This window comes from Limanda limanda, chromosome 2, assembly GCF_963576545.1.
Source record: "Limanda limanda chromosome 2, fLimLim1.1, whole genome shotgun sequence".
NCBI classification, from domain to species: domain Eukaryota; kingdom Metazoa; phylum Chordata; class Actinopteri; order Pleuronectiformes; family Pleuronectidae; genus Limanda; species Limanda limanda.
In genome coordinates this window covers 9,816,431-9,844,247 of record NC_083637.1, presented here as the reverse complement: position 1 = coordinate 9,844,247, position 27,817 = coordinate 9,816,431, and the positions used below count along the sequence as shown (strand labels likewise).

Here is a 27,817-nt window from a genome sequence, read left to right as displayed (position 1 = left end):
ATCTAGCAGCTAAATAAAAATATATCTCAAAAACTGCCCTGGGTTCATTTGGGAGTCCGCTTACTCGAGTCTTATTTCATTAATTTTCAAGTCACATTACATATTATGCTGAATTAATTTAGCAGGAATGTCAAAGGGGAATTTTAATTCAAGCAGCATTGCTCTTGCGGCCGTATCATGCAAACTAATGTGCTCTCAAAGAGGAAGGATTTTCAAGTGTCTCATTTACAGAGTGCTGAGGTTTTAGAAACACTTCTACATTACAAAAAACAGGAAATGTTAATTCTAATGAAAACATCCTTCTCAATAATTGACACTAAAACACAAAGTAAACATTAAAGAGGGCAAAAACTATTGATTTGAGCTAAATCACTGCATTAATATACCAGTAGATGAAATCAAAATAAAATGTTTAGAAATCCTCCTTATTTAATTTACATATACTTAAGTTGAATGCGAATAAAAATCCTATAAAGCCAACTTTTTATTAATTTGCACATTTAAAACTTAAACTCAATTTAGATGCATTTTTCTTAATTTCTCTTGCGCAACTTTATTTATATTTTCACTTAACTTAACCTAAAAATAGGCTCATTGACCGATGGGCTTTTTAAGGTTATATGCTGGTGTCCACCGGCTCTAATGGGTGGAGCCGCAGAAAACCAACCTTGTGTCCACGAGCGTGATGGATACAAATGATGGAAATATAATAATAAATCCATTGTTTGTCACTGTCTGAATTTATTCTTCTCTTAAGAATACCACTTCAGCATCGGGAAATGACAAAGCTATTAAGCATAGTTCATCAACAAGGGTCAACTGTAATTACTTTTAAATGTTTTGTGGGGGTGTTATGTTACTTTCCTGAGAGGCGCATTCATCAGAGGTGGAAAAGAAGGTCAACTTGTATAATGTATAATTGTGCTGATAAAAGCAATTTCTTTTTAATAATTTGCAGATGACAAATAAATAGTTGCCCTTTTATACCAACAGTTGCTGAAGTGAAAAGGGGGTTAGACAGTTGGATGACCTTTGACATTTGCAGGTTCACAGGATCTACCAAACCCAAACCCTATGACCAAGCTATTACGTACAATACTCACTCGTCTGCGGCAGAAAGGCAGCCCCTGGGCAATGATGTTGATGCTAAATATCTTGAGCACTTTCTGAGTGGGTAAAGGCTCCGTGGCAACATCCTTGGGCTCCGGCAAGTCAAGTGCCTGGCTCTTCAGCGGGACGTGCACGGTCTTCTCTTTCCCACAGGCAGCGTTTGGCATCTTTCTCCGAGCAGAAGACGACGAGAAACGGGGAATAGGGCAATGCCGCAGCATTGCAAAAAAAAAAGACGGCAGCTTAAAAGATCATATCCTAAAGGGAGCTCCGGAAGATGGCCGACCAACGTCTCGACCACGTAGCTTTTGATCAAACGAAAGCAGAGTGTTCCTTGCACCTCACAGCCATTGGGCGAACGTATCAATACTGCGCTCGCTCAGCCTCTGGTACTACCTACTCGAAACTCATCTCCCTGTTGACTGGTACCCTTTAAAATATCTCTGGGGTGTGAGGTCACTGCTGTGCCCAAGCCAGGCAGAGCAGCTGTTGTCGGGGCCTGAAAAGAGGATGGACCGACACAGGCTCCCGCCCCCCCTTCAAAAAGACCCTGTGGAATTCGCTCTCATGACCCCCGGATGGTGGAATGTGTACCAACAGTCGTCCGACGCAGTCCACGTGTCCAGGGAGCTTCCTCATTGTGGTCATTCTCTGACCCCTTTTCTGGTCCTCCTAACTTACTGGCCTGTATCATCACCAAACCGGGATCACTTTACCCCATGAAAACTGTCACCATACAACTACACAAATGGCAGATCACAACATCCTTGATCACGTCACCGATTTCTTCTCTTTCACGTACCTAGGTGTCGCTTAATGTCAGTAATTCTGGGTCAGCAAAGAGACGCAGGGTATTTCGGGAGACGATCACTATGTCATACACACACTGTCCAACATTGGTATGTGTGACACATGCCCTTAAATAAGGATTCACTTCACCACATGAGTGGCACAAATGAGAAAGGTGTGAGGTGAAGAAAGTGTATCAGCACAAAGGAATGGTGCAAAAGTGGAGAGCCGAGAAAATTTAAATTTCTCAGCATTTAGGCTTTTTCCCCGCAGAACATTAATATGCAACAGCTCCGACAATCACTGCTGAATATGTATAAGTGTACAGATTGAGTGTGCGGTAAAAGACAGCCTTCACTGTGCACAGTTAAATGTCTGAACACATGGTAACAAAAAGGACCTGAGGGGCTTAACCTCTCTTCTATTCTCACATCCACCATTGTTTGAGGAGGATTACGGAGCCAGAACATCGAACGGCGTGCACTGAGGGCCCCGACGCATCGGGCCGCCAGTCAGCCGGTGGACGCCATTGAGTTTTTGTGGCCAGCCAACGCCCATAGTTATTACAGTATGTTCAGCACAAATGGAAGAGGTTGGCGCCTTATCGGCAGCTGTTCAGCTCACTGGCCATGTTAAACCAACAGCTCTCTGACCGGGACACTCTTTATTTTTGCTTTCTGGCTCTTCATAAGAACTACAAAACATTAACAAATAAGAAAAATGTAGTTGGTTGGTGTTTCAGTGATATTTTTGGATTCTAACACCAGTAAGGAATGTACACTGATGACACAGTCAGCTGTGAGCGTCACCATCAGCTGCATGTTGAAGTAGGGGACTTTTAAACAGACCCCATGAGGCAATGCTACTCGGTACAATCATTGGCCTTTGTTGTCACAACGTGTGAGGCTGCTTTAAGACTGGCACTGAAGTCCGGACAGTTTTTCCAGAGGGCCTGTATGTGAGAATGGGAATGTCCAAGTCAGTAGTTTTGCAGAACTTGCCCTACCAGCCCCAAGGGGGAAATATCGAGAAGATGCCGACAGGATTAAAGAGAGGTGCCATACAGACTCAAGATGATGTCAACTTTAAAAGAAAATGAAATTGGAGAGCTTTTTGCACACAAGCCCAACACAGGTATCTATCTGAAGTAAACAAAAACACTGCTGTCCGGGGCAGGATTTAAACACGTCATGCCCTGCCTCCTATAAACTATTTCCTGTTGCGTTCTTCATGTGTGAAAAGCAAAAGCAATACCTGACAGCAGACATTATCCAGTGTCCTACAATTATGCAGTTCTAATTTTATCCACTCGAATTATTGGCCATTATCATAATTTACCATTTTACCCTTTTAAACCATGAGTGACAATAGACCCCATGCAGTGTATAATAGCTGACAAGGCACCGGTGACCGACTGCTCGTTTCTGACACCCCCCAGGCCTTGTGGACGTTACTTGAGCTTTCAGACTAATCTTAGGCCATCAAGCTATGTGACAGACTCTCCAGTCGGCTACAACATGATCAGCCCAAAGTCGTTAAAATAGCGAGCCACGAAAACATATTTAACCTTGTGTCCTCTGCCACGCTCGTCCTCTATGGCTGATACAATGTTTTCTTAACCAATATCTATTATGCCACTTCCCACCGAGTGATCCAGGAAGGAGCGACCCACGGCCAAGAATCTCAAAGACAAAGCCAAAGGAGATTCCTGTGGAAAAAGTTCTTGAACAGGCTCCAACAATCATTCATTCCTGACTTCGTGCAGATGAAAGGAGGTTAGTGTTATGTCCTCCAACACACAGAAGATGTGGTGTGAGATTTTTTATAGAAATCTATGAATGCAGGTAGATATTATTGAGCAAAATACTTTATTAAATCAGGGGCGAATTATTTTGTCTGGTTTCTTTTAATGCCGTGTCGCAGTATTGCTGACTGGTCATTGAGTTTGCGAACCCTGATGAGGCATCAAGACTGGTGGAGTGTCAGAGGGTCAAGAATGTTTGGCTTCTAGTAACTCAGTCCTCTTACAAATCACTCCCAGCTTTTCAGAACAGCTGAGATGACAGGGCATGGCTGCAGAAATAGGCCCCTGTGAAAGTAGGAAAGTGTCGCCCAGGCCTCTGCAGTATGAGGCACTGGAGGACTTTCAAAAGGTTCAATCAGATACCAGGTAAATGTTTGTCGTCCAATCGTTAATGAATTTAGATCTGATTATTAGTTGTACTGAAATTCATCTGGGCGGCACAGTGTTATAGTGGTTGGTTCTGTCGCCTAACAAGAACGTTTCCAGTTTGAATCCTAGTCTGTGTGGGCTTTCTCCGGGTACTCCAGCGAAATCTGCAGAACAATAACATGTAGGTTTGAGTTAAGTTGATAAGACTCTAAATTGTCCGTATAGGTGTAAATACGAGTTTGAATGGATGTTTGTCTCTGTATGTTGGCCCTGGGATGTACTGGTGACATGTCCAGGGTGTATCCCACCTTTTGCCCAATGTTAGATGAGGGATGGATGGATGAAATGTATCTCTACTATTCCCATCAGCTCTGAGCCAGTTTCTCAAACCCCATCACTGCAGCTCTGCAGCATGAGGTGACTGCATAAAAAAGTATTTTATGGACTTAATGAGATACAATAGCTTACTACAACTACTTCTACTGCGCCATCTAGTGAGGGATCGTAAGGGATCATGCAGAGGCAACGTGGCCCCTGACACGGAGGAGCGGCAGGTCAATTTCATTTCTATATGTGAATATAAGTAATGTGAACGTTCCAAGTGGAAGAATTGAAGTATTAGTATAGTAAAAATATACATATACACACATATATACATTTCATTACACTATTGTCATTCTATTCACCCCCCGACTGTCAACATCCACCTGCAATGAAGCGCCAACCTTTTCCAAAGCCTCTGGCACATGAAAGCAAACAGCCTGATTCATACAGCTGGACAGGATCCATGTGAGACAAGCAGCTGTTCCCGACCAGGTAAAACCTGTGCTTCAGTCTGGGCACTGCTGCAACAAGCACCCACAACCTGTGGGCCATGGATTAGTGTATGAACATGACTTTCAGACCACTGACTCCATCTGCTGTCAGAGACTGGGACAACAATGCTGCATTCACTGCAAAATCCCCCCATGCACCATCAACCTGTCAAAGGCAGGTTTATAGAGAAGAGACTCTAAGAGCATAACAATAACTGATTTCTTTCCTTCAGTCTGTGATGCAAAGAGCTTAATAATGAAATATACTAAAAGCCTCTATTGACATTCAAGTCTAATTGGCCGTACTGGTGATTATGAGGGTTCTTATTGTCAGTTAGTTGGAAGAATAACAATCCACCCGTCTTCTTCAAACTTGCAACTTTGCACCATCCTACTTTGTTTGACTTCAACAAAATCCTCAAAATAACAATGTGAAGACATGGCCTTCTGATTGAGTAAAAACTGAAACAAAACCTAATTTGCTGAGTAACTAACAATACATATAGCGTTGAATCAGAATATGATGAAGTCTACTGTAAAACACAAACTGTCGTTGGTAGTGACTCAGCCAGTAGCTTTCATGTGGGAGGATGAGAACACTGATCCTTTGTGGCTCATCTCTGCCTGTGTGACAAGGCCAGTGTGTGGGAGAAACATCCTACAATAAGCAGGCTGCCTTTTCTTTGGGAAAATATTTAATTAGTGGCGATGAACAGTAATGTGTATTTGAAGAAGTCTAAATCCAAATCGTCCGAGTTTGCTTCAGTGAAAACTATTGGGCAGACGAGTTGGTGCACATCCCAATCTCAACTTTCATCATAGAGTTAAATATATTTTTATGTTGGCATTCATAAAGATGTGTAAGAACATTTGATAAGAAATGAAAATAGATAAGTTCCAGATAACATGGAAATATGGATGATACAAACCGATTTAAAGAAAAACTTTCATTTCATTAATGCTTGAATGTAGATGTCTGCTTAACAGATGGTGGCGGAGGCTGACAGGGAACAATGATTTGTGTATTGAAGCCAAACTAAATGTATTTACTATATCAAGACACCCACCTCATGGTCTAAATATATTTTTTCAAATCTCCTTTTAATCCATATTTATCAAAGTTTTATTAAGCGTGTGTAAATTTAACACCATCTCTGCCCTCTGCCCTCATCGTACCCTCCTCCTCCCAAAGGTCCCTGATGAGTCATTATGAGACATTTAATACTGCAAGACCACATAGTGTCTTGGTCATTGGCTATAAGTGATATGCTAAAATAAATTCTAGGATGGGCAGGGAGCAGTGCACTGCAGGGAGCCTAAAATGGGCATAATGTGTTACTGTTTATTCTTACAAGAGCACACATAAAAATCTGTGACAGTTTAATAAAACAGTGTTTTGAATGCATCCAACTCTCTCTACTCTGTAATAAAACAGTTATTCTTAATTTTAATGATTTACTTACTGTTAAAATAGAATAATACGGCATTTATTTTATATTTGGACAAAAGAACTGCATATTGAAAAGAACATTTCTTATTTTGCATCATGGAGAGTAACAGAAATGGAGCACTGAAAACTTAAAAAATTAAACTTATCTTAAATATGAGTATTAAGCTTGCCCACTATTTTGTTTTTAAAGCAAAAATTAAAAAGGTTTTTCCAATATATGTAGCCTCTGCAGTAGTAACTGTGCATTCACAGCTCCTGGGAGTCCCATGTTTTAATGGTCTACACATATATCACAGTGTGAGGCATTTTAATATAGACTTTGCTTCTCACGTATCAAATCTCTGAGGAATTTAAGTAGTTTCCATTAGCAGTTGTGCCATTAACAGCTTTCTTTGTAATGTTTTTTTAACAACCGTAAACATATTTTCCATCTGCCCAAGTCAATTAATCTGCCAGCCCAGGCTAATATATATGACACAATATACAGATATCAACACCTGCTCTCGCCCAACAGCTAAAAGCCTCACGTCAACCCATCAGCATATACTCTGAAAATATCATGTGACACAAACGCCCTTTTCAGTACCTTCGAATAGACGGGCAACTGCTTAGGATGTAAACCTGTGTGACGTTTTGACTCCAATCCAGAATATAAAAAACCCAAATTATGCCTGAGAGGATGCTGAAGCGTGGCTTAAATACGGTCTCATGAATGTGAAATGATCGCCCGCGGGAAGACGAGGGGGGGGGGAGGGATAAAGCATCTTATTCTGGTAGAGTGAGTCCACAACTCACCTGAAGCCTGGGAACACAATCTGTCCTCATCTGAAACATGCAAAGACATGTACAGAAAGACGAACACTACATTTTAGTTCCTTTTTTTTGCAGTTCAGCTTTCTACATCGGGTTCTTAATTTGTTTAATCCGTCACACACACAGAACGATGTATGCCTATCATACTTAATCACATGAACATACCAAACATGGGTCCTCTACTAAACTGTTGCATCTTGTGTGACACATGCATTGCTGCAGCTGTCGAATCACAGTTCATGACACAGTATGTACTCTCCAGGAACATACACAGGACCTTTATACGTGTAACTTATCTGGTGATATACTATCACCTACCATTGATTTCACATTCGGATTTTTGGAATGCTCTCACTCCAAAACCCTGCGGCCTCTCTCAGACACACCCTGTTCCTGCACAGATTCCCTGTACTCCAGTTTCAGATCGGTTCATCACGCTCACACTGCTTCTGTGCGTGTGAAACATCTGCTCTCAGATTTCTCCTCTGGTCTCAGGCTTTTTTTTTCTTTTCCTCTAGGATTTCTCAGAAGTCTGTCACAATTCCCCCGAACCAATGAAACCCGAGGTGAAGTGATGAGTAATGGAACTGCTCCTCGACAGTCCCCTTATGAAACCACACTGACATTTTTATCAAGATGTATTCCATGTATTATGAATAGATCTTCTCCCATTGTTAGGGGAAAGAGATTAAAAAAAAAAAAGAAATACATCCTGGATTCACCCCTTTTGTCTTGTTCCGTACCACATTTTAATTGGTTCTTTCTTGGCCCATGTGTCATCCTTCCAGAGAGTTTCATGGGAATCTATCTGATGTCATCAGGATTACGCAAAAGCAACCAAGCAAACCAATAGACCTTGGCAGACATAATAAATGTCAATCAACTGTTTCAGCACCACGCCTAATTCCAAGCATTCAGGATCTACAGCTGAACAAGATGTTTACGTTCCACATCAAAGCCAGCTGGCCCGCGGACCAAGACCCTGACCAACCTATCTGACAGCTGTGTCAGATGGTGACAGACACGCAGGAGCAAATTCACACTACCTGCTATATTTAGGACAATAAAACCAAGGCCGATAGCTGAATCAAAGGCTCCGACACGCATAACATCACAGGTATGGCACATAATACAGGAAACAACTGTGACGGTTACGAGGGACGTGCTCATCAACAGCAATAATAAGACTTCCACAGTGGACAGTTTGCTGTCAGAGGGAATAAAGGGGGCAGTTTACAACAGTAACAAATCTGTGACAGCTTTAGTCATTACTATATATAACTGCAAGGTCTGCACGTTTGAGTTACATTGGGAAGTTTTAACATTGAAAAGGTTATTTCCAACGTCCTAAAAGTGCCAAAGAACATTCTCGTCACCATGTAGATAACAAAAAGATTCCATCGCTGCAGGGTCAAGAGAATAAAGTCTTACTGTAATAATGTGATTCATGTAATTGTCATATCAAATCAATCAGAACAACTGTGGACTAATTGACGCATTTTGGTGCAGAGATGCCTTCAGGTGAAGGAGTTCCCATCACGACCTGACTCACACACACAAAGAGTTAGAAGCTTAAAATTAATTAAGTAAAAGGCTTGTTTAACACGAGCTAATGCACATAATGTCCATCTGTGACTAAGAAACACTTTGAACATGACAACTGTGTTTAGTTGGAATCAAACAGTTGCCCTAAGGAGTTGAGAATTGAAACCTTCACCTGATGAAGTCAGTTTCATGCTTCCAGCGAAACAATTAATAGAGTCCGCATTTTCAAACACTAATGAAATATTTAAACAAATATATATATACACTGCAGCCAACTTACTAATGAACAGATAGACCTTTGTTACCTGGCTGTCTTGCATTTCCTGCCAAAGTGAATAGACTGAGATACACAATCAGAAATGTGCGTTGTTTACAGAGGTCTGCCGTTTTAAGAACTTCAAATCCATCTTTTCTGAACCCATGACACAGTGGAAATGTGACAAGCGTTTGTTGAAGACGTGTGTTTGAAGATAATGATCCTGATTCTTCCTTTTGAAGACGTAGTCGCAGCTTGTTGTGGACACTGCATGATTGTGCGGTGCAGTAACACATGTAAGCCAAGAGGGGGAGCTATTGTTTTAAATATGTACGCCTACCTGCCAGTGCAGTGAAGGGAAGTTTCCACATGAGGTGATAATTATCAGTTCATCCACAGAGCTGATTTCCCCCTGATTTTAGATGGCATCTAACAATGAAATCATTTTTGGCAACAGACACATGATCCCTGCCACACTGGATAATGCACAGATTGGGTATACTTGTGTTATTTCTATGAAAAAAAACACTGCTTCTTACCTTCTTGTTGGAAGAGCTTTGGTGTGTACAACCAGAGTCCAGGTTGTTATTGGGGGTAGACACATTGTTCCTGAGAGAGGGAGACCGGAGCCCTTCCACCCCTTCTCCTTCCTCCTCCTCTTCTCTCCCGCTCTCTGCTGAATGTTCAAAGTCATCACTGTCTTGGTCCATCTCTTCCTCGTCCTCATCCTCGTCCTCTTCCTCCTCGCCCTCTTCCCTCTCCTCTTCCTCCCCTCCCTGCTGCTGCTCCCCTCCCTCTGTCCTCTCCTCCTCCTCCTCCTCCTCTTGGTGGCTGCCGCTGTTGTTGTTCTCCTCCTCTTCCTCCTCCTCCTCCTCCTCTTCGCCAAGCGGCTGCCCTCGTAGCCGCCTCTGCTCCGACTCCCACATCCATCGGGCGCCTTTCTCCCTACCGTTCACTTCGTTTGGCGGGCCGTCCTCGCCGTCCTCGTCTCCGCGAGGGCCGTTGCTGGCTCCTGACTCGCTGGGCGCCCATGGTTGTTCTCTTCCGCCGTCAACCTGTGATGCATCAGGCTGTATTTTGATAACAGAGTAAAAATCTTTCAGAACATTTCCACAATCAAATGACTTATTTACGACTTAATAATCCTCTTTTACTTAAGTTTATATTTCATATGCCTCTAAATCATGATCATATGTAACTTCTTGGATATCAGTTGTACTTACCCTCTGCTGCAGCTGCTCTTCCTCCTCTACTACCCGGTTCATGTGATCATCCTCATCGCCCTCCTCTGCCGCCTGCTGGGGCGCCCGGGCTGTGGAGGGGGCGTTACCTCGCACTGCCGGACCCCCCGGCCCCCGACTCCGCCTGCTGCTGCTGCCCCCCGACAGCAGATCCTGGTTCATTTCCAAAAGCCAGCTTGCTACCTCCTGGACCTTCGCTAGGCTGTCTGAGGAGGAGAAGGGCTTGGCATTCTGCAACACAACAAACAGACAGAAGACAAATGATTAAAATGTGATTGCTTTTAGGCTCTGAAGACATCTAACTTCTGTATAAAAGTGTAAATAAGCCTCATTCTGTTCTTTCCTTCAAATTAAAAATAATGGACATTCAACATTTGCTGTTGGAGACATGTGTGCTGCTCAGTAGCAAACAGATAAGACAGTTGGAGTGATTGCTTTGGGCTTCCGGTCACACAGCAGCACTGGATCCGACTCACATCCGGATGGAGGGACAGAGTAGCCTTGAGAGCTGATATCCCAACTAAAAACAAAGCCAATAAATAAAGTCCAGTCCGTCAAATACAAAATAATTCTTAGTTTGAATGTACAAGAATATTGTCCAACTTATATTCCTTAAGGTTTGTGGAGTTTACAAAGGTTTTGAAAGTGAAAGATATTTTGTTCATCTTCTAAATCTGCTGTGTTGCTGAAATGCATTTAAATATTTTTTTTAAATGGAAAACCAACTGCATTAACAGTTTGCTTCAGTGATATGTTTCGTAATATGTGGAACTGGAAAAGAAAGGCACCAGAGCTTAATCTACTATGAGACAGCTTCACCTTCTAATGCACCAGTCACAGACGCGGCAACGCAGACAAGAATCCTGCTCCAGCGACAAGGGCTGTGCAATTAAAACATGTATTATCAAAACCTCAATAGGGACAGGTGCAAATTTCCGAAATGCAAGTACAGCCATTTCAAATAAAAAATGTCCAACAACAAATTATAAATAAATTATTATAAATGAAGAATTGTGATGCTACAGAGCTGCAGTTACATCTAGATCATATTCTCTAGATGTAAGAGAGTGTAGTTGTCTGGTACAAGCCCCAGCAGAAATCTGGCAAATGTAGGAGTCGCTGGGATGAACCAGACAGTATAGCTCCTCATTTTGGCCGCACACCTCTGTGGCCATTCAATAACAACTCACCACAGACAAAATGGCATCGTCGCAACATCCATGTCATCACCTCAAGGCGACGCCATTACCAATGTCACACCACAACTACTTAAAGGCGCAAGAGCAAAGCCACATAATAACGAGAGAGTCCCATAACCTCACAACATGCTGGACCAATCCAAACAAGCTTTGGTGAATCATGACCTTTCATTGTCTGCTACACTATCATCATTTTTCCCCCATCTAAACAAAGATGTGTTTTGATCGAATTTCTATCAAATCTATCACAACATGATTTGTTTTGCATATCGCTCAGCAAGCAAGATAACTAATCTGTAACCATCAACTCTCTTGAGCTGAAGTTTGTAGATAAGCTATTAGACATCACACACACACGACTAATAGTGTGAGAGTGTGTGTCTAATGTGGCTTTAAAAAGATTCCTACGGGTCTTCTCATTGCCCAAATGAGGTCTCCAGTTAATCTTAACGATAATAAATTACGAATCCGCCTAATCTCCAGTGTCCGACATATAATATTTTCCAAAAGCGTGCGTTTTTTGTCTGTTTCAGTAAAAAACCGATTGCTTTGACCTTGAGGAGAAAAAGTCAATGGTCCCTTTGTCAGGCTTCTCTCATCCTTTTTACAGCGTAGTCCCAGTGCTGCGGTGGGAAGCATTAGACCGATCTCAAATTGCACAGCCCCCCGTAGGGAGTGCCAGTTCATGAGCTGAGAAGAGGAAGGCTATGAATAGCTAGAGTTGTCCCTGCCTTTTACCGGAATGACTGAGGTTCCGTAATTAGTTTCCTTAATACAGCATGAAATTTGTTTGTTGTCATTGTAGCTCAAACAATTGCGAGCAGTGCAAAGAGAGAGAGAGAGATAGACGCACAATAAAACCATGACACTGATGAAAAGGGACAGACATTAAACTCACTTGTGCTTCTTTTTTTTAATGTGAGTGTTCTTTGTAAAAAAAATAGCAACAATAGCTGGAAATCAGCTGTTTTAACATTTGATTTCCCTATTTATTCCATTATCATCATTCACCTTTCAATCAAATATGTCCTCGGCTCAAACGGCCACTTTACTGGGGGGGGAAAAACCAAACACTTCACACCAGCAGCACGGTTAATTACACATAATGTTCTTTTCTAGAGTGGTTGAATTAGCAGTTAGGTGCAGCGGATATAAGGAAAGATGAAAGCAACAAAAAAAAAATCCAGTAACACTTGTGATGATCAAAGACTGTGTACATGCACACACAGGCTTCATTCATCAGCCTCTATTCTTAGTCCTGCAAGAGCAGGGAAGTGGACGGAAATAGCGATAGGAAGCTGGGGAGAGCAGGTGTGAATTTGTGGATCCTGGTGCAATCAGGTGACACAGGTGCCCGGGAGACGGAGGGAAGGAAGACATAATCTAGATGTGTTTTCCTTCAGATTATGGAATAAAGAACAAAGACACATGCAGTCACAAAAACAGCTAAATTCATCTTTTTTGAGTGCTAATTTGATAAACAAGAGCCAGCCTTTATTGCAGTGAATTAGCATTGTATAGTGGATTGTAAAACCGATAATTAAAGCTGCTCTAATGAATATTTGTACATTATCCTAGGATCTAATAACAAATGTCAAAGGATTCACTGGTATTGAAAAGACGGGGCCTGTCAGAGGGAATAAAACCAGTATGGTACAAGCTGGTGAACACAGGGAAGCAAAACAAAGCCAAGAGAACAAATATAGGACCTGACATCCAGTGGCAAGAAACTCCTCACGCATACTGATGTTGTTCTGCTTCTGCAACATGTGGACAAAGTCAACTTTCACTATTAAAATGAGCTGATTCTAAAGTATTTAACACCTTTTTCAGTAATTCCAGTGGCAAAAATGTGTTCCACTAAAAAGTTTTACTTCCTTTTATATGTATTGTGCCTCTGAATTAAATTAAAGCATGTCCTGCCTGTATTTACTGCCTTTATTAACCAGTCTGTGGCATTCCAAGTTAGACACCATCTCATTAATCGTGCCCTTAATCTGTTTACTTGCTTGTTTACTGGCCAAAGGATTTTTCCTTTTCTTGGAATAATAAGACGTGTTGTATATAGACCAGCATTGATGGTGTGTTCCCAGCAGTCTGGCAACGCAACATACATCCAGACGGTCCCTGGAGAGGCTGCTGATGGGGAGGGGATGGGATTTCTTCAGAGTGGCGTGCCAAGTTGGCACTTCACAGATAAAGCCACAGCTGTGGCACACACAGACTTTACTTTAGCCTTGTGCACAGACTCAACATGGGGCACTTCAGCCGGACTGGGCTTCTCTCGGGTGGACTTGGACAGAGTTCTCCCCGTGCTGTGATGCATCAGGTTGAGAAAGGCATTTTAAATGCACTGTGTACCCTCCTAGTTTTAAGTATCCTTGATTACTGTAGTTTTAATGCTGTTTATGTGATGTGCAGATCCAGTTATTGCATGTTAATCCGGTTTGAATAGAAGTGTGAATAAAGCCCAACTATTCGGTGGAAGCTTCAATTGAAATGCTCATCATTTACTTTGAACGGCGTGACATCATGTATTGTGGTTCTATTGCATCGTATTCCAGGAGCTGAGGCTGGTGAACCTTGTGTGTGTTGATCTAGTTGTGGATTTAATTTCCTGTGTACTTTCTTTCTAGCATTGCAATGATAACAAACACAATACATTAGCATGGAAGCCAGTATCAAGTGAGAAAAGGGGTGAAGAAGCCTCTCTCTCATTGCTCTTTCCAAGCTGGGTTAGCGTAGCTCTTATCCCAGCTCTCTTTCTTTTAAGTAAGTACTACACTGCAACCTACAGACTGTTTTGAAGGTGACTACACCACTAATGGCTCACACATTTCTGTGGTGTGCTTTTGCTTCTCTCACACACCAGCAGAGGATAATGTTCCTCAACAGACTAACTGCACCTATGCTAATGTGTAAAATTTACATAGGTGCAGTTGGACTGTTGTTACAGAGCAAAGCACTGGAGACAAAAGCTGCCACTGAAAAATAACTAACGGTTCTTCACTCTTGTAATTACTAATTATTTGTATACCTGCATATGCATAGATACAGAGGGAACATAGATAAAAGGCTCAGAGATGGTGCTCGGGGAAAAATAGATGAGGAAAGTGAAGGAGGAAAGGAGAGCAGAAGAGGGAAGGGCAGAGGAAAAGAGACAAAACAACTAAAACATCCAAAGATAAAAAGTCTGGGCAATTTTTCAGTTTGTCATCCATTGGCTAAAAGCACAATTTAAACCCCGAGCATATCCCATTAATCACGTGCTCCAGTGCCTTAAATACTAGTTACAAGATTGCTGAGAAGGTAATGTTTCATAAACACCGAGAAGAAAAACATCTGTCATCAAAGTTTGGGTTAATAGGGTGAGATGATTCTCTTATTATACCATTAACTGAGGTAATATTATACACTGAAATGATTCAGGCCAAAGCATTTACATAGCTTTCTACTGATGAATTCCTTAGTTGTTAATCACTGATGTGCAAGTCGAATATTTAAGTATCTATACCTCAGATTAAAAGGCTTCCAAGGAGATATTTGATGATAAATTGTGGAAACTAAGATTCTGGAGGGGGGGGGGGGGGGGCTAAAGCATGACAGGACTTTCCAGTTGTGAGAAGATGAAACCTGACTTTAAGGAGGATCAATCGTTTGGAGGCTACTGAAAACGGATATCACATAGACCTTGTTCAGAAGAAGGAGGGGACTGTAGAGGACTGAGCTGAAACCCCCAAATGGCAGCAATACATCACACCAATGTGACCTTAATAGAACAGTGGGAGAGCATGGACAAAATATAGGGTGGTCACATTGTAACAGATATAGATGGAGACGCGGATGTATAGTCGCTCCACTTAGATTCTCAAATATTAACAAAGGGATGTGAGGGAAGACTGAGGACAGCAATTATAGTGTTCCCTTCCCAAGCTAAATAACACTATCTTCCTGGTCTGCCTTCTTAGTAAAAACAAAAGCAAATAGACTTATGAGGATTTTCTACTTTCTCACTCCGAGAAAATGGAATTAGAGGAACCATTTCCTGGATTCCTAAAAATACGCCGCGTGTGTTGAAATCTTTGTGTATTCAGTCCGACGCTGGAGCCATTAATCGATGGCTCCGTTTCAAGCTGGTACCCTGTGATGCCTCAGAGGAGGAAAGTGAAACCTCAATTCCGGAGCTGCTCAAGAAAGGGGCATTCATTTCCACAGTCATTTCTGCAGTGAAGCACTTCATCCTGTGACAATGCCTTCTCTGGAAGACAATGACTTGCCAAATTATTGGGCTGTTGCCCAATATTACATTGTGTCATTCAAAATCCTTTTCCTTTGTGGATTTCTGACATTACTCATGAGAGCATAAATCTTTTTTGGAACCAGGAGGATCAATCTCCTCTGCTGTGAAAATGGGAAGCCGCCAGCAGGGACAGTCAGTGGAAGCAAACTATTAAAACAGTCATGTGCATAACAAGCACTGAAACAGAGGGAACCCTAGAAGCTAGAGCCCTGAGGCAGAAGCCTGTCTTACAGGAAAGCCACACTCTCATTCACACACACAGCTAGGCAAGTGCACACAAGCACTCACACAATCTTGTTTGGCTTTTATTTGTTCCATTAGAAAAGGCTTCTCCCACTGAGGAGGGGCAGCAATCACTGTAAACCACCGGCAGACTGAAGGCATCCATTTAAATGACTGCTAGCTGAAAGCAAGTCCACTGTTGTCAAGGCAGCCAGACATCCATTAAATCACCTTGTTCCATTAAAGAATCAATTACTGGGCTGCTCTCTCCCTGGTAGCACAGTTCTTATACATGAGAGACTGTTTCGGACAAAGATAAACAAGACTTCTGCACTCGGTTCTTTTATGCTGATATATTTGGGCCGATCTGTTTCCTGCATTTCACACACCGCTGTGGCTGTGTCAGTGGAAGCAGCCGCTCCGTTACCTTGGGTTGAGGTGGGCAGCCTGTGGCCAGTCGCTGCAGCTGCTCGGAAGTATGGCTGCAGGAGAGGAGATCTGAGCAGCAAGCCGTGCGGCCCAGCCTCTTCATCAGAGAGGAGATGAAGCTGCAGCCACAGCCACACATCGACTTGCTCATTAGTAGCCGGTCTACTGTCTGGGGTTACACACACGTGTTGTGGGGGGAAAAGCAAAAAAGAGGCTACGGCGTCAAAGCCACTTCCTCGGTCCCCGTCGAATTCCTCCAGTTGTCTTCACCGCTAACAGCTCTTCTGTGATGTCTTCCACATGGTGCAGCTGATCCACAGGTACTCCGTCGCCGAGAACAGGTCGGTCTTATCTACAGCCAACATAATACCGGTTCTGACGCTCACCTTAATCCACAGTGGGGGCACTCGACTTGGTAAGTACAGTTTGTCGGTGTGTTTCCCTCGAGATTGCTTCCCACTTACTCCACTCCCTCTGCTGTACTTCAGTCTCTGAGCAGACACGCGCCTCCTGCTGTAGCTCACTCCCCCGTCTGCCAAGCAGCTTTTCCTGATTCTGCAAATAATAATACACAGGATTCTGTGTCTGCCACCCGTCCCTTTCGTCTCGCTCGATTTCCATCCGTTTCTTTCCTCTCCCTCCACTGCCTTCGGCTGCTGTGCAATGAGGATGCTATCCCCCGTCAAAGCCACTGTCACCACTGTACACCCCCCTCCTCCTCCTTCTGCTCTTCCACCACCGCTGATGCTGCCGCCGCGACTCGCAGCTCCAATGGTAAACCACTCAGACTGAGCTTCTCCAACTTGCCGATAAAAGTGCTTCACTCATGTGAAATTCAAGCCCTCTAGATTTACCATTAATTGAGGAAGCAATAAATAGAATATCAAGAAATCGCTACATGCATCAGTAGGACAGATAAACAGGATGCAGCGGGGGAAGGCTTAAGGGAAAGCATTGAGGAGAAAAACTGAAGAAAGGATTATCATGGTAATCTAAGCTGCTGTAATGATCTTTGTTATAATCAGTTAAATAAAATGGACAATTATAATGTTACTTTTTCACTATGATCAAGAAAATACTAAATAAACACTGTTATTTGTAGTTATCAAGCTTTTTTAGATAAACTACATAGAGCACTTTATAACAGTGTGCATACAGCTTGCATGTCTGTGATTATTTACAGTTTAAACATCTGCAATCCAAGTGCATCCTTCCTAATTCCCTCGTGTGTCAACATCTGTCCCTGCTTCACTGGGACCACACACTGTCTGCACAGCTCTTTAACCTTATGAGCTCAGTGACGCGTGGGCACAAAGCGAACATCGTGTTGTGCAGAAGCTAATAGTTAGAGTTGATGAAGCCAGACGGCCAGCAGGGAGAGATAGCCACATAGCAAAGATAGGCTGACAAAGGCTGAGAATGAGCCCTCGGTTAAAGGGACGGCAGCAGCTTGCTATTAATAGCTCATACACAAAGTAGCATCAGGTGATTGTTCCGACATCATATTAACGAAAAAGGTGAAAATGCCAAAGGCTATGCAGATGCTGCAAAATAGTCAACTCAAGATGATTTCAGACATGCACTGAACTCCAGGCGTTTGTGAAATTGTCAGGTGGGAACATTATGTATGTCCGAGTCGGACGCTCCAGGCATTTCCATGTGAGAATCCAGCAGGAAAATGTCCTGAAATTTAACAGCATAGAACTTGAATGACAAAAACTAAATACCTGAAGTTGTGAGTTTTGGGGAATTATGAGATTATCTGATAAATCAATAGTTGTGAGCTGTGGTTAATTATTGCTTTTGTGACTGATTATTATGCAGGATTGTTATGAGTCGATACAGACAACAATAAATCAATCTGAATCTTGAGGGACACGGTAGATGAAGCAACTATTTTCTCTCTCATCATTTTCATCGTTATATTTTGATGTGAGATATGTTTACGTGAACCACGACGGCTGACATTGTGATGAGTATGTTTCTAAACAGCTTCATTCATCACTTGTCTTCTAAACATCATCAGTCTACATTTCAAATGTGCAACAAGTGAATCCATCTTGTGGGAAAAAGGAAAACACAAGAAGAGAACAGCCAAAAGTAAACAGACAACTTTTCCCATCACTCTATAGAGGTTATTATCTCACTTTAATAATAGACAACAATTTGTGGTATTCTGTCGTCCATACTGTACAAATACTAGCTGTAACTAGTCTGTTTGTGACTATTAAAAAAAAAAGTGATCTCGAGCAGATACGCCTCATCTGTTTTCAATGCTCTGAACAAACATGGGTCCATTAACCTCCAATAAGAGATTCACGCTGAGATCATATTCAAATTCATCACCTATAAATCCGGTTTCATGTTTGAATACACCCTTTAACAGGCCTATAAAGTGTGTATCCACAGAGAATAGTTAACCATCTCTGGACCGGGGCTCTCCACCATGTACCGTTATTCATTTAATGATACAAAGCGATTCGCTCTAAAAAAAGAAGTCATCTTCCATTACTCTCCTTTTAGGTGGTTATTACAAAACTGGCAAGAACCATTATTGTTCCATCAGATTACCCGGGTGAGGCCCATCGTGCTTCGGTGTGCAGCTGTGACCACCTGCCAAATGCGTTCAACATGAAAGGTGGAGGGAAGGATAATGATGAAGCACTTAAAGCTCCTCTGTGCGCTCACTCACCGGTGCGTCTTTGTGCTGTTGATGGGAGTGCTACTAAATGTGTCACCTCCCTGTGATTCATTGCAACAGAGATATCCTCAAATACCAGTCTGCTATCTCCCTGGAACAAACAGCACATCAGGAGGGAAAATTGAGCGAGTCGAACACAGAGACCCCTATCTGCGATCTCCAAAAACAATCTATAAAAGGAAACTGTAGCCCTATCAACCCAGGACAGGGACAGATAGTAGCTTTAATACTTAAAAAACAAGCACCAACCTTCACCTAATGCACACAGCAGTTTACATGAAAGCTAAACGGGACAGTTCTGCTTGATCTGAAATCACACATACACGCATCACATTTACAGATTTCTTCTTTTCTTTCCCGGGACCCATTAGACAGGGCAGGGTGAAAGGTTGCCCTGTTCATTATTTATGAATATTGCTTTTCACTGTGTCAGCTCACTGCTTCAGTATTGATCCAAAAAGAGGAGACTCACTGCACCATAACAGAAGGTTTCACATGAACGACAAGGTTTACACACAGAAGCTGTATCACACACACACACACAGGGGCGCCAGTTTCAATGGTACATGACCATATTTTAATTTTTTAAAGCACGAGTTAATAACTACACAATTCTCCAGAGCACACACAAAACTAATATTCAGCAATACATTAACTGAGAAAAGGCTTTACTGATCAATAATGTGTGTGTGTAATGTGTCTTTAATAATCTCTGCTGTTTCTCGGACTCAATGAGCAGAAGCATTGGATAAAACTATTGATTTGTTTACAGGGAGGGAAGTAGGTAAAGTCCATTTTACGTTAATACCATGTTTTTTTAAATCTATTACAGGTTTAAATGGATATGCAGGTGAGCTGTGGACATGGAAGCAGAGTTTTGAAAATAAAAATTCTTAATATAGGTCTCAATACAAAATAGAACAGCAGCCTTAAGGTGAATGCGACTTGAACCACAAACCACGTCAACCTATCCTCTGGATGATGATAACCGTGCTCATCACAGTCAATGACAGTGTGGCTGGGGAAAAAACAGCTGTGTCACAGTTTCATCTTCCCCATGGTGGAACTAAATGTTGCATTACTACACCACAGGCTCATCCCATCATGCTGTAGTCAAACTTAACATCTCATTTCTGTGATCAACACCTGTATAAACTACATGGTGTTTTCACCATAAAGCCCATTCACAGCATAGTGTCATTGACCAAATTATATATGATCTGTACTCGCAGCCATCATATCCATTTGAAATGGGGATTGTAGTAACTTGACTTTTACCTTCAAATCAAAAAGAAAAAAGATGCACAACGTTGACGTATTTTGCTTGTGTATTCAGGGTTTGTTTAACTTTTAAAATGTGTCTCAGTGTCAGAGCCGTGTTTACATCCTGACAAAAGACAGTGTTGAAAGGCTAGAGACAGATTGGCAGCCAATCTGGTATAGAATGAGAAAAGGAAGGTAATACGACACAAAGAATCTCATTTAATGAGGAACTAAACGGGCCTAACAGCACAATCTCTGTAATTGGAAGCAGAGCATGCTAAAAAGAGGGAAATACTAATCCCTCTTCAACATCCTCCTCTAAATCCATTTAAGACATTTCCACTTTTGTTTGTTTTTGTTTTTATAATATACTATAACTAACAAAAGCCAAATGTACATAACAAAAAAAGCAGATGGTTGAAAGTCAATATCCTGGGCACTACAGTTGAAGAATAGTTGTTTACACAAGAAAGATTTAGCACTACTTGTAACTTATTCTAGTACCAAAGGAGTTGATTAAGAATATAAATGCATGTTTCGTATAAACGATGAAAATCCTCAGCATGCCCACACTGTAGAACTGATCTTGCAGTTTCCCCTCCGACTAGGCTGCACTCTAGTGGGCAAAGGCAGAAACCTCATGCAGGATTGTAACCCACATCTGTCTCACAGGAGAAGGTCTGTTGGTGGAATAATTAATAATATTTTATCCATCAAATGCATCAGCATGTTCTGATAGTGATGAAAATCTTGTGAGCTGAGGATGTTTGGGGGCTTTAGCAGTAGTAGCTTAATTCATTCATGTAGTGAGTCTCATTGGGTGAATTTAGGGATGTGATCAAGCGTTACCTCTCCATGAGTAAACAATACACGTCACATGACTTGATAATGATCAGATCTCATCTCTCAACACAGAGTCGAAACATTAAGTTCCCCGAATGCGATTTTCTACTTAAGTTGTCAGTCGGTCATGGTTCATTTATAACTGCTAACACAACAATCTCGCATAGAGAACAACTGTTCTTCTTTAGTGTAGACAAGTTAATGATTTGTTTAAAGAAGACACAGACGCCACATTCACTACAGACTGTTTTCATCAGTAATTTATGATCGGACTTGAGATCATTTGACAAACACGTCGTTGATCCCGAGCTAAATGAATCTGAAATGAAAGTAAAGTTTTTCTAACTCACCGGACTTCTCAAATGTGCATCAGCAGCCATTTATTTCCCTTCCCTTCTTCCCCCCCCAGCTGTGCGTTGCTCATCTTTGGAGCAGGCAAAAGGCTGTTCTGAATTATTTACAAAGAAGGAGTGGGTGAGAGGTGTGGGACCGATTAGGGAGTGACACAGAGGATAGTTAAATCTCAGTCCCTTTCCCCGTCCTGCTTAGGAAGCAGTTTCCAATTCAAATTTCATAGGACCTTTTCAGGAAACGATAACCGTGCACTTCTCCCCGCATGAATCCAGCAGCACGTCAGTACTTCTTCATTAGACCCTATTCTTCTGTTCCTTTATATGTCGAACCCAAGGAGCTAAATCTCCTTCAAAAAACAGCACCAAGCCAGCAGCTTCTATGATGGCACATATACCAAAGTGCTTTGTTTTCTAGATTAAACACGGGAATCTCGTTATATTTATCTTTTCAGTCTCATGCTCGCAACAGGACAGTTTCCCATTGAGCAGACAATGTCATCATTCATAGACAAAGGTCACGTCTTGCTCGATTATGGCTGATTATACAGAGCAGTCATACAATCATTATTACTGAGGTAATGACCACATGTCTAGTGCCTCTTTAGCAGCAGCTTGTGTCGTTTGAAACTCACTGAGAGGCTGCGTGATGGAGACACACAACTCGCACAACTCATTTACGGGGTTTTTCATGTTTTTATACACGGGACAGTTTTGCCAGAGGACGCTCTATTCAGTATTCAAGTACCGAGTAAAAGGCGAGATGACACTGGGATACAAATAAGGAAGTTACACGTGATGAAAATTCCATCCTACAACAGTCATCTGAATTATTGAAACTCCATATCAAATGTACTTTATCCAGTTGCATGGACCGGGGTTTTAGGTGAGAGACAGTTTTAACATTTTGACATTCGAGTGCCCGTCCGCACTTTAAAAATGCAGCAGTGAGCTAAGCGCAGGTTCTGCTACGTGCTATCACTTTACCTTTAATTCAACGGCGCGTGCCTGGAATGAATTATTCAGGACTTGCGCCACACTCTTGGGCTTTGAGGAAGAACCCCCCCTCCGCACCTCCCCACTCACAGGACTGAGCACTGAATACACCACAAACACATTAGGGCAGTCGTTTGTAATAAACACACATTCATCACCCCCGACTGTGTGAAAATGTGGGTTACTGTGCCTACAGATGTCAACACACTTCACTACAAACGTGAAGCTATATGTCAGTCAACTTGTGCTGCAGCTATTCACACCACTTCTCGCTGTCCCACGATCTTCAGCAGATGACCCGGCACGCAACTTGGATGCCTCTTAGTAAATTCACCTCCTGTTTGCTCACAACAACTTGAACAACTTCCACTGTGTCTCGTGCGGAAGTGTGAACAGTCGGCTTCCTGCCCGAGATGCTGACAATGAAAACACAGGGTGGGGCCTTCCGTGCCTCGACCAGTGCGATAACTCTCTTGTCCTTGATCTCTGAGGCATTTTTTTTCCACTGTGTTGTTATATGACACGTGGTTTACACACATTTAAAACAGGAAGCTGAAGCAGATCAGGTTCTCTGATGTGCAACACGTCACAAGGGTTTTGTTTCGGCAAAGCTTTTTCAGCTGTTTTACTTTTGACCTTGTGCATCTCAATTATTTTCAGTAAAATAAAACAGCAGTATTTAAAACGAGAGCAAAACGTTGAGGACCAAACGATAAATCAAAAGGGATATTGCTTGATAAAGATTAGATCAATTTGTTTCTGTTATATCACTCCAAAATAAACATATTTGGGTTTTGCAGTTTTATTACTTTTTGTGTTATTTAATAGACTGTAGGATTTATCAGTTATTTGAGTAAATAGAGATCAAATTACTTATTGATTAAGATAAGTTGTAGGGGAGCAAAGGGCAACATAAGACTTTTGCAAAAAATGGTGGATTTCTAACAATAAACTTTTTTTTTAATCAAGAAGGAAAATGTCTTCACACCTGCTCCTAAGACATGAAAACCAAGACTTCACAAATCTTCCAAAAGGAATTTAGATGGGAGTAAAACCTCTGGATAACGGTCACATGGGAAATGTGTTGCTAGGAAACCACAAGCTTACATCCACTCAGCTGTTGACAACACCCAACAACCAACAGTCACCTGACAGATTATTTTGTCTGTCAATGAATGCAGAAGTATTGGTCAATGTGAGAAACAGTCCAAGGGCCTACATGTTGCTCTTCACCTTTAAATGGAGGAAACGCACACATTTGCATCCTCGCATAAACAGTGTCCTTGTTTGCTTTGTTCATTGTTTGTCTTTCAGGGTTTAACACAGCTTGTCAACACAACGCTGTTCACAAGCAGAAGTGATACTACATAACCTGTGCTTTGAACAATATACACGACTGGAGCAAAGGAGAACTGAGAAAGAAGCCTCGTAAAAGGCTGGTGTACATCTGCAGCCATCTGTTGAATATTTTGATCCCAACATGCAAACAAAGCTTCCTCCAGATACAACGTCTTCGTTGTTTGTTAACAATGCAGATGTACTCTCAACCATTCAAACGACCACAGACCTCATTGGTCTGTATGTAAACGTATGCGATAAGCATTCCGTGGAGCACAAGCCACATATACATACACAGTTCATACAGCTGCGGTGTTTACTTACAGTTCTCTCTGTCTGCCTTTTGTTCAAGCCACAACTGGTCTTCTTCACTCCAGGTCCTAGTCTATGGGTTGATTCTTTCTGTGGACAAAGAGCGAGAAGGAGCTGTCAGTGCAGTGATCTCAGAGGTCGTCCAAGAGTTAACCAGCCATGGGACCATCTGGAACACGAGAGGAGAAAGCTGGAGGGCCGGAGAAGTGAGATAAGAACACTGGGATTTTCGCAGTTTATCCTCCGAAACCAAGACCGAACACGCCAGTTCTTCCAAAGGTTTGCCAAAGAAACTATACAACGGAGCTATTCAACAACCTGGCACAACGTACGACACCTGCATCGGCATGCAGCAGTGAGTCAGTGCCGTACATGTGTCACTTCCTCCTGTCTCGTCTGATGGGAAGCGAACAGGAGGCAGCTGATGACAAACCAGTGCACAGCTAACAGCATTAACACTGTAATGCTCTTTTGAAAATTTTATTTGAATTTCTCACCTTTTTGGTAAAGAAATGTAAGTGTTGGATGGAGCTGGAGCAGCAGAGGCAATCTTCACAGGTGTGAACTCTACAGAGTGTCTGGACATAATGGCCTCTGTCAACTTCTGTGGTACAATAATGAATGGTAGACGTCATGTGTCTTTATAGCCTATAAACATTGGGCACAAGATATTTTCCCCCTCGTTTTCAACAAGTTCATTCTCTATCAATTGTTCTCACGTTTTATGAGATTTAAGCCGCTCTATGTGTTTCCTAGTCATGAATGATTAAAAGAGGCTGGTGTCTGCTACATTTCTGACTTAACTGTCCAATGGATGTGACACAGCATCAAAACTACAAACGACCAAAACCCCTGTATTCTCATCACTCTGTTACACCTGGATTCATAATGCACTGATATAAACTTTGAACAGAGGTGAGAAGTTAAACCTTTTGCCTGTTGAGCCTTGAGCAAGAAAAGTCGTCACCTAAGGATAAGATCAGTTTTTGAACATGAATGACTTTTCTAGAATAGATCCATGTGAAATATTAAAATCCCCCAAATTTACACAAAATACTTAAAATTGCCCTAAAGTGGTCAAGTAATTTCTGTACCTTAAGATCTAACTGGTTTATTAAGGTCATACAATGGTGTTTTCCTTTAAAAGTCTGAGCGGCTGGTTTTGAGCAGCTGCCTACAAACATAATTCGGCGCAATGGATTCCCCAGCAATGTCGAGGAATTGGCTTGTGCTGAGAGAATAGGATTTCTGAGTTGACGTAAACAAAACTGGATATGCACATCAAGCTCTGGGAAAAGGACAGATGCCCAGACAGGCAATCCAGCTGTTTGACATTTGATAATCGTGAGACAGAAAGATGCTGGACAGATAGCAAATGATAGAATTCAACTTTCAGAGATAGAGAGTATGTAAACTCGATTCTCAACAAAGTGGAGGATTAAAGTAGCGAAGAGTCAGTACGGTAAGGACGTTGGATAAAAGCTACTGGTGGAGGCTTCCAGATGTGAAGAAGAGGTTTGTTACTGTCGATAGCAAAGAGATGGTTCAAGACAAAAGTAGATGTTGGGCTTTTTAAGATGAGTGCAAACCAAATCAAAATTCAACACAGTGTGTGAAATATTTAATATCTTCAGACATTATGCAGTAAATTGAAGTGAGGTGGTCTCAGAGTTTTGGTTTGCCACTGCATATTAGCAAAATTAACACTAAATTAGGAAGACTAAAAGCTGAAAAGAAAAATTAAGTATTTTCACCACCTGTTTAACGTCCTGTAGCGTTAATAAGGCATTAACTTTGCACCTGACATAATGTACGGTTGTGGATATCTCATTTAAATGCATAACATTTTTCATTTAATATATTTTAGAGGTCGGTGGAGGGCTCATCAACTCATCGTTTCACCAACAATTCGTAAAAAAACGTTTTAAGACATGAGCTCTGGACAATGTCCATGAAATTGGGTCCGTATATTTTCTGGAGATTGCCTTTCACATATGAGGAACAGCAGGAGATGCAGGTGTTGACAGATCATGCCATAAAACCACAGTATCCCTAATTTGATTCCGGATGGGAACTTTGGACGTAAATCAACCCTCTCTACTTCTCATTACTATGTATTTAGTCATTATCTGATGAGAGCCCATTCCCAAAAGACAAATCAAAAATATCTGCATCCAAATTAAACAGGGGGGATTAAAGAATAGATACATATAGCCTGTGATATAGAGGACAACACTACTGAGTTTTCTTTCCAGGATCCAGTTCTTAACAAGGACACAGACATCTGCCACTTCTCTTTTGCCGTCTCTGCGAGCACCACTCCTGTGTTCAGAAACTAAATAAGCCGTCTCAAAACGTCAGTACCAGTACAACTGACCCCCAGCTTTCTAGGAAAGGTTGAGAATGTTACCCAGAGGCCTTTGTGTGACTGGAACACATCGATGCCTCCAACTTCAGACTGGGTCAGCTGTATCTGGATGTGCCAAATAAAACGAGTCCACGTGGAGGAATGCAACTGCTGGCTTTCCTGGCCTCAGTTCAGTTTGAGGAACTCGGGTTTAAGTATGAGGGCTAAGAACATCTTCAGGGAAAAAACTAATTGTCCTCAGTAAGAAACTGAAACTCTTTGAGAAGGGAAGACAAAAATATAAAAGAATGTAGGACTTTAATGATCCTCCATCACAGAATTTGAAAATATTTGGATTAATTGAAAGAGAAAGCAGTATGAGTAGGCTTTAACATAAATCAATTCTCTGATGGCTTGAAGCGAACCTAATTTATCAATACAATCATTATTTTATTGCACAGCCTAAACTGATGTTATTGTATCATTCAAATTAAAAGTCGCACAACAAAAATAACTGGGAGCTGCACCAAAATAGCATTCAAATACTTAACAGAAGCGTAATAGCACTATTATGAGAGAATTAAGGTCCTCTTAAGAAAAGTTCCTTTAGAAATATTGGAAGAATAGAACATTTTACCAGAAGATGATTAAAATGTAAAACTGCAGTTTGAGACATTTCCTGCATCATGTGATTGAAATAAGAGCCTGGACATATTTCATCCTGGACTTTCTTCTGAAATATTTGTGAGGCTGCACACTGAAACGTAATCAGGGATCACTGCTCCAGGTTAAACAGGATGCTGTGTGTAATCCACATGGGTCACATAATAGATGCAATACTTTCCACTGCGAGCTTAATGTGCCAAACATCTATACTGTGGCTTATAAACCGTTATTCACACAAAGTCAGACAACCCCAGGAGTGTCTCAAGAATGTTTCTTTATTCCGGTTGCAGGTGTGAACTTTGAGCCCGGTCTGACCGACATGTTCTCACACAGCAGAGCTGGAGCGTCTCACAGATTAATAATAAAACAGGCCGAGTCTCGTCACGTTGGACCTACTGCTAAGACGTGACTCATTCCGTAGTTTGTCAGCATCAAGCTTCAGTTTCCAGCTCTGTGGTTTAAGTGACAGCATCATTCAGGAAGTTTCTTTGATGAATGAAAACCACAGGCACAAAAAATATGGATGCCAAGGGTAGGCGAAGAATGTGTCCGCTTCAGAGTCAAACTATGCCGGGACGATGTGCTGGTGAAAAGCAATTCACTTAGCCGACCACACGGTATCAAATTTGCTCATATAGCCGGCTAATGACTTCCTTTTA

At 41.9% G+C, this 27,817-nt stretch overlaps 1 protein-coding gene across 1 annotated transcript in view; it reads right to left on the bottom strand.

Annotated features, from left to right (window-relative positions):
• fbxw7 (F-box and WD repeat domain containing 7) overlaps nt 1–27,479 on the bottom strand; it is an 85,315-nt gene extending 57,836 nt beyond the window's left edge. Inside the window, exons 1-5 of the mRNA XM_061083490.1 lie at nt 27,474–27,479; nt 26,556–26,618; nt 24,158–24,235; nt 10,175–10,423; nt 9,491–10,021 (exon numbers count right to left, since the gene is read on the bottom strand). Coding sequence (XP_060939473.1) covers nt 9,491–10,021; nt 10,175–10,423; nt 24,158–24,235; nt 26,556–26,618; nt 27,474–27,479 — 927 coding nt within the window. The remainder of the gene's footprint in view (nt 1–9,490; nt 10,022–10,174; nt 10,424–24,157; nt 24,236–26,555; nt 26,619–27,473) is intronic.
• Between the last annotated feature and the right edge of the window lie 338 nt (nt 27,480–27,817).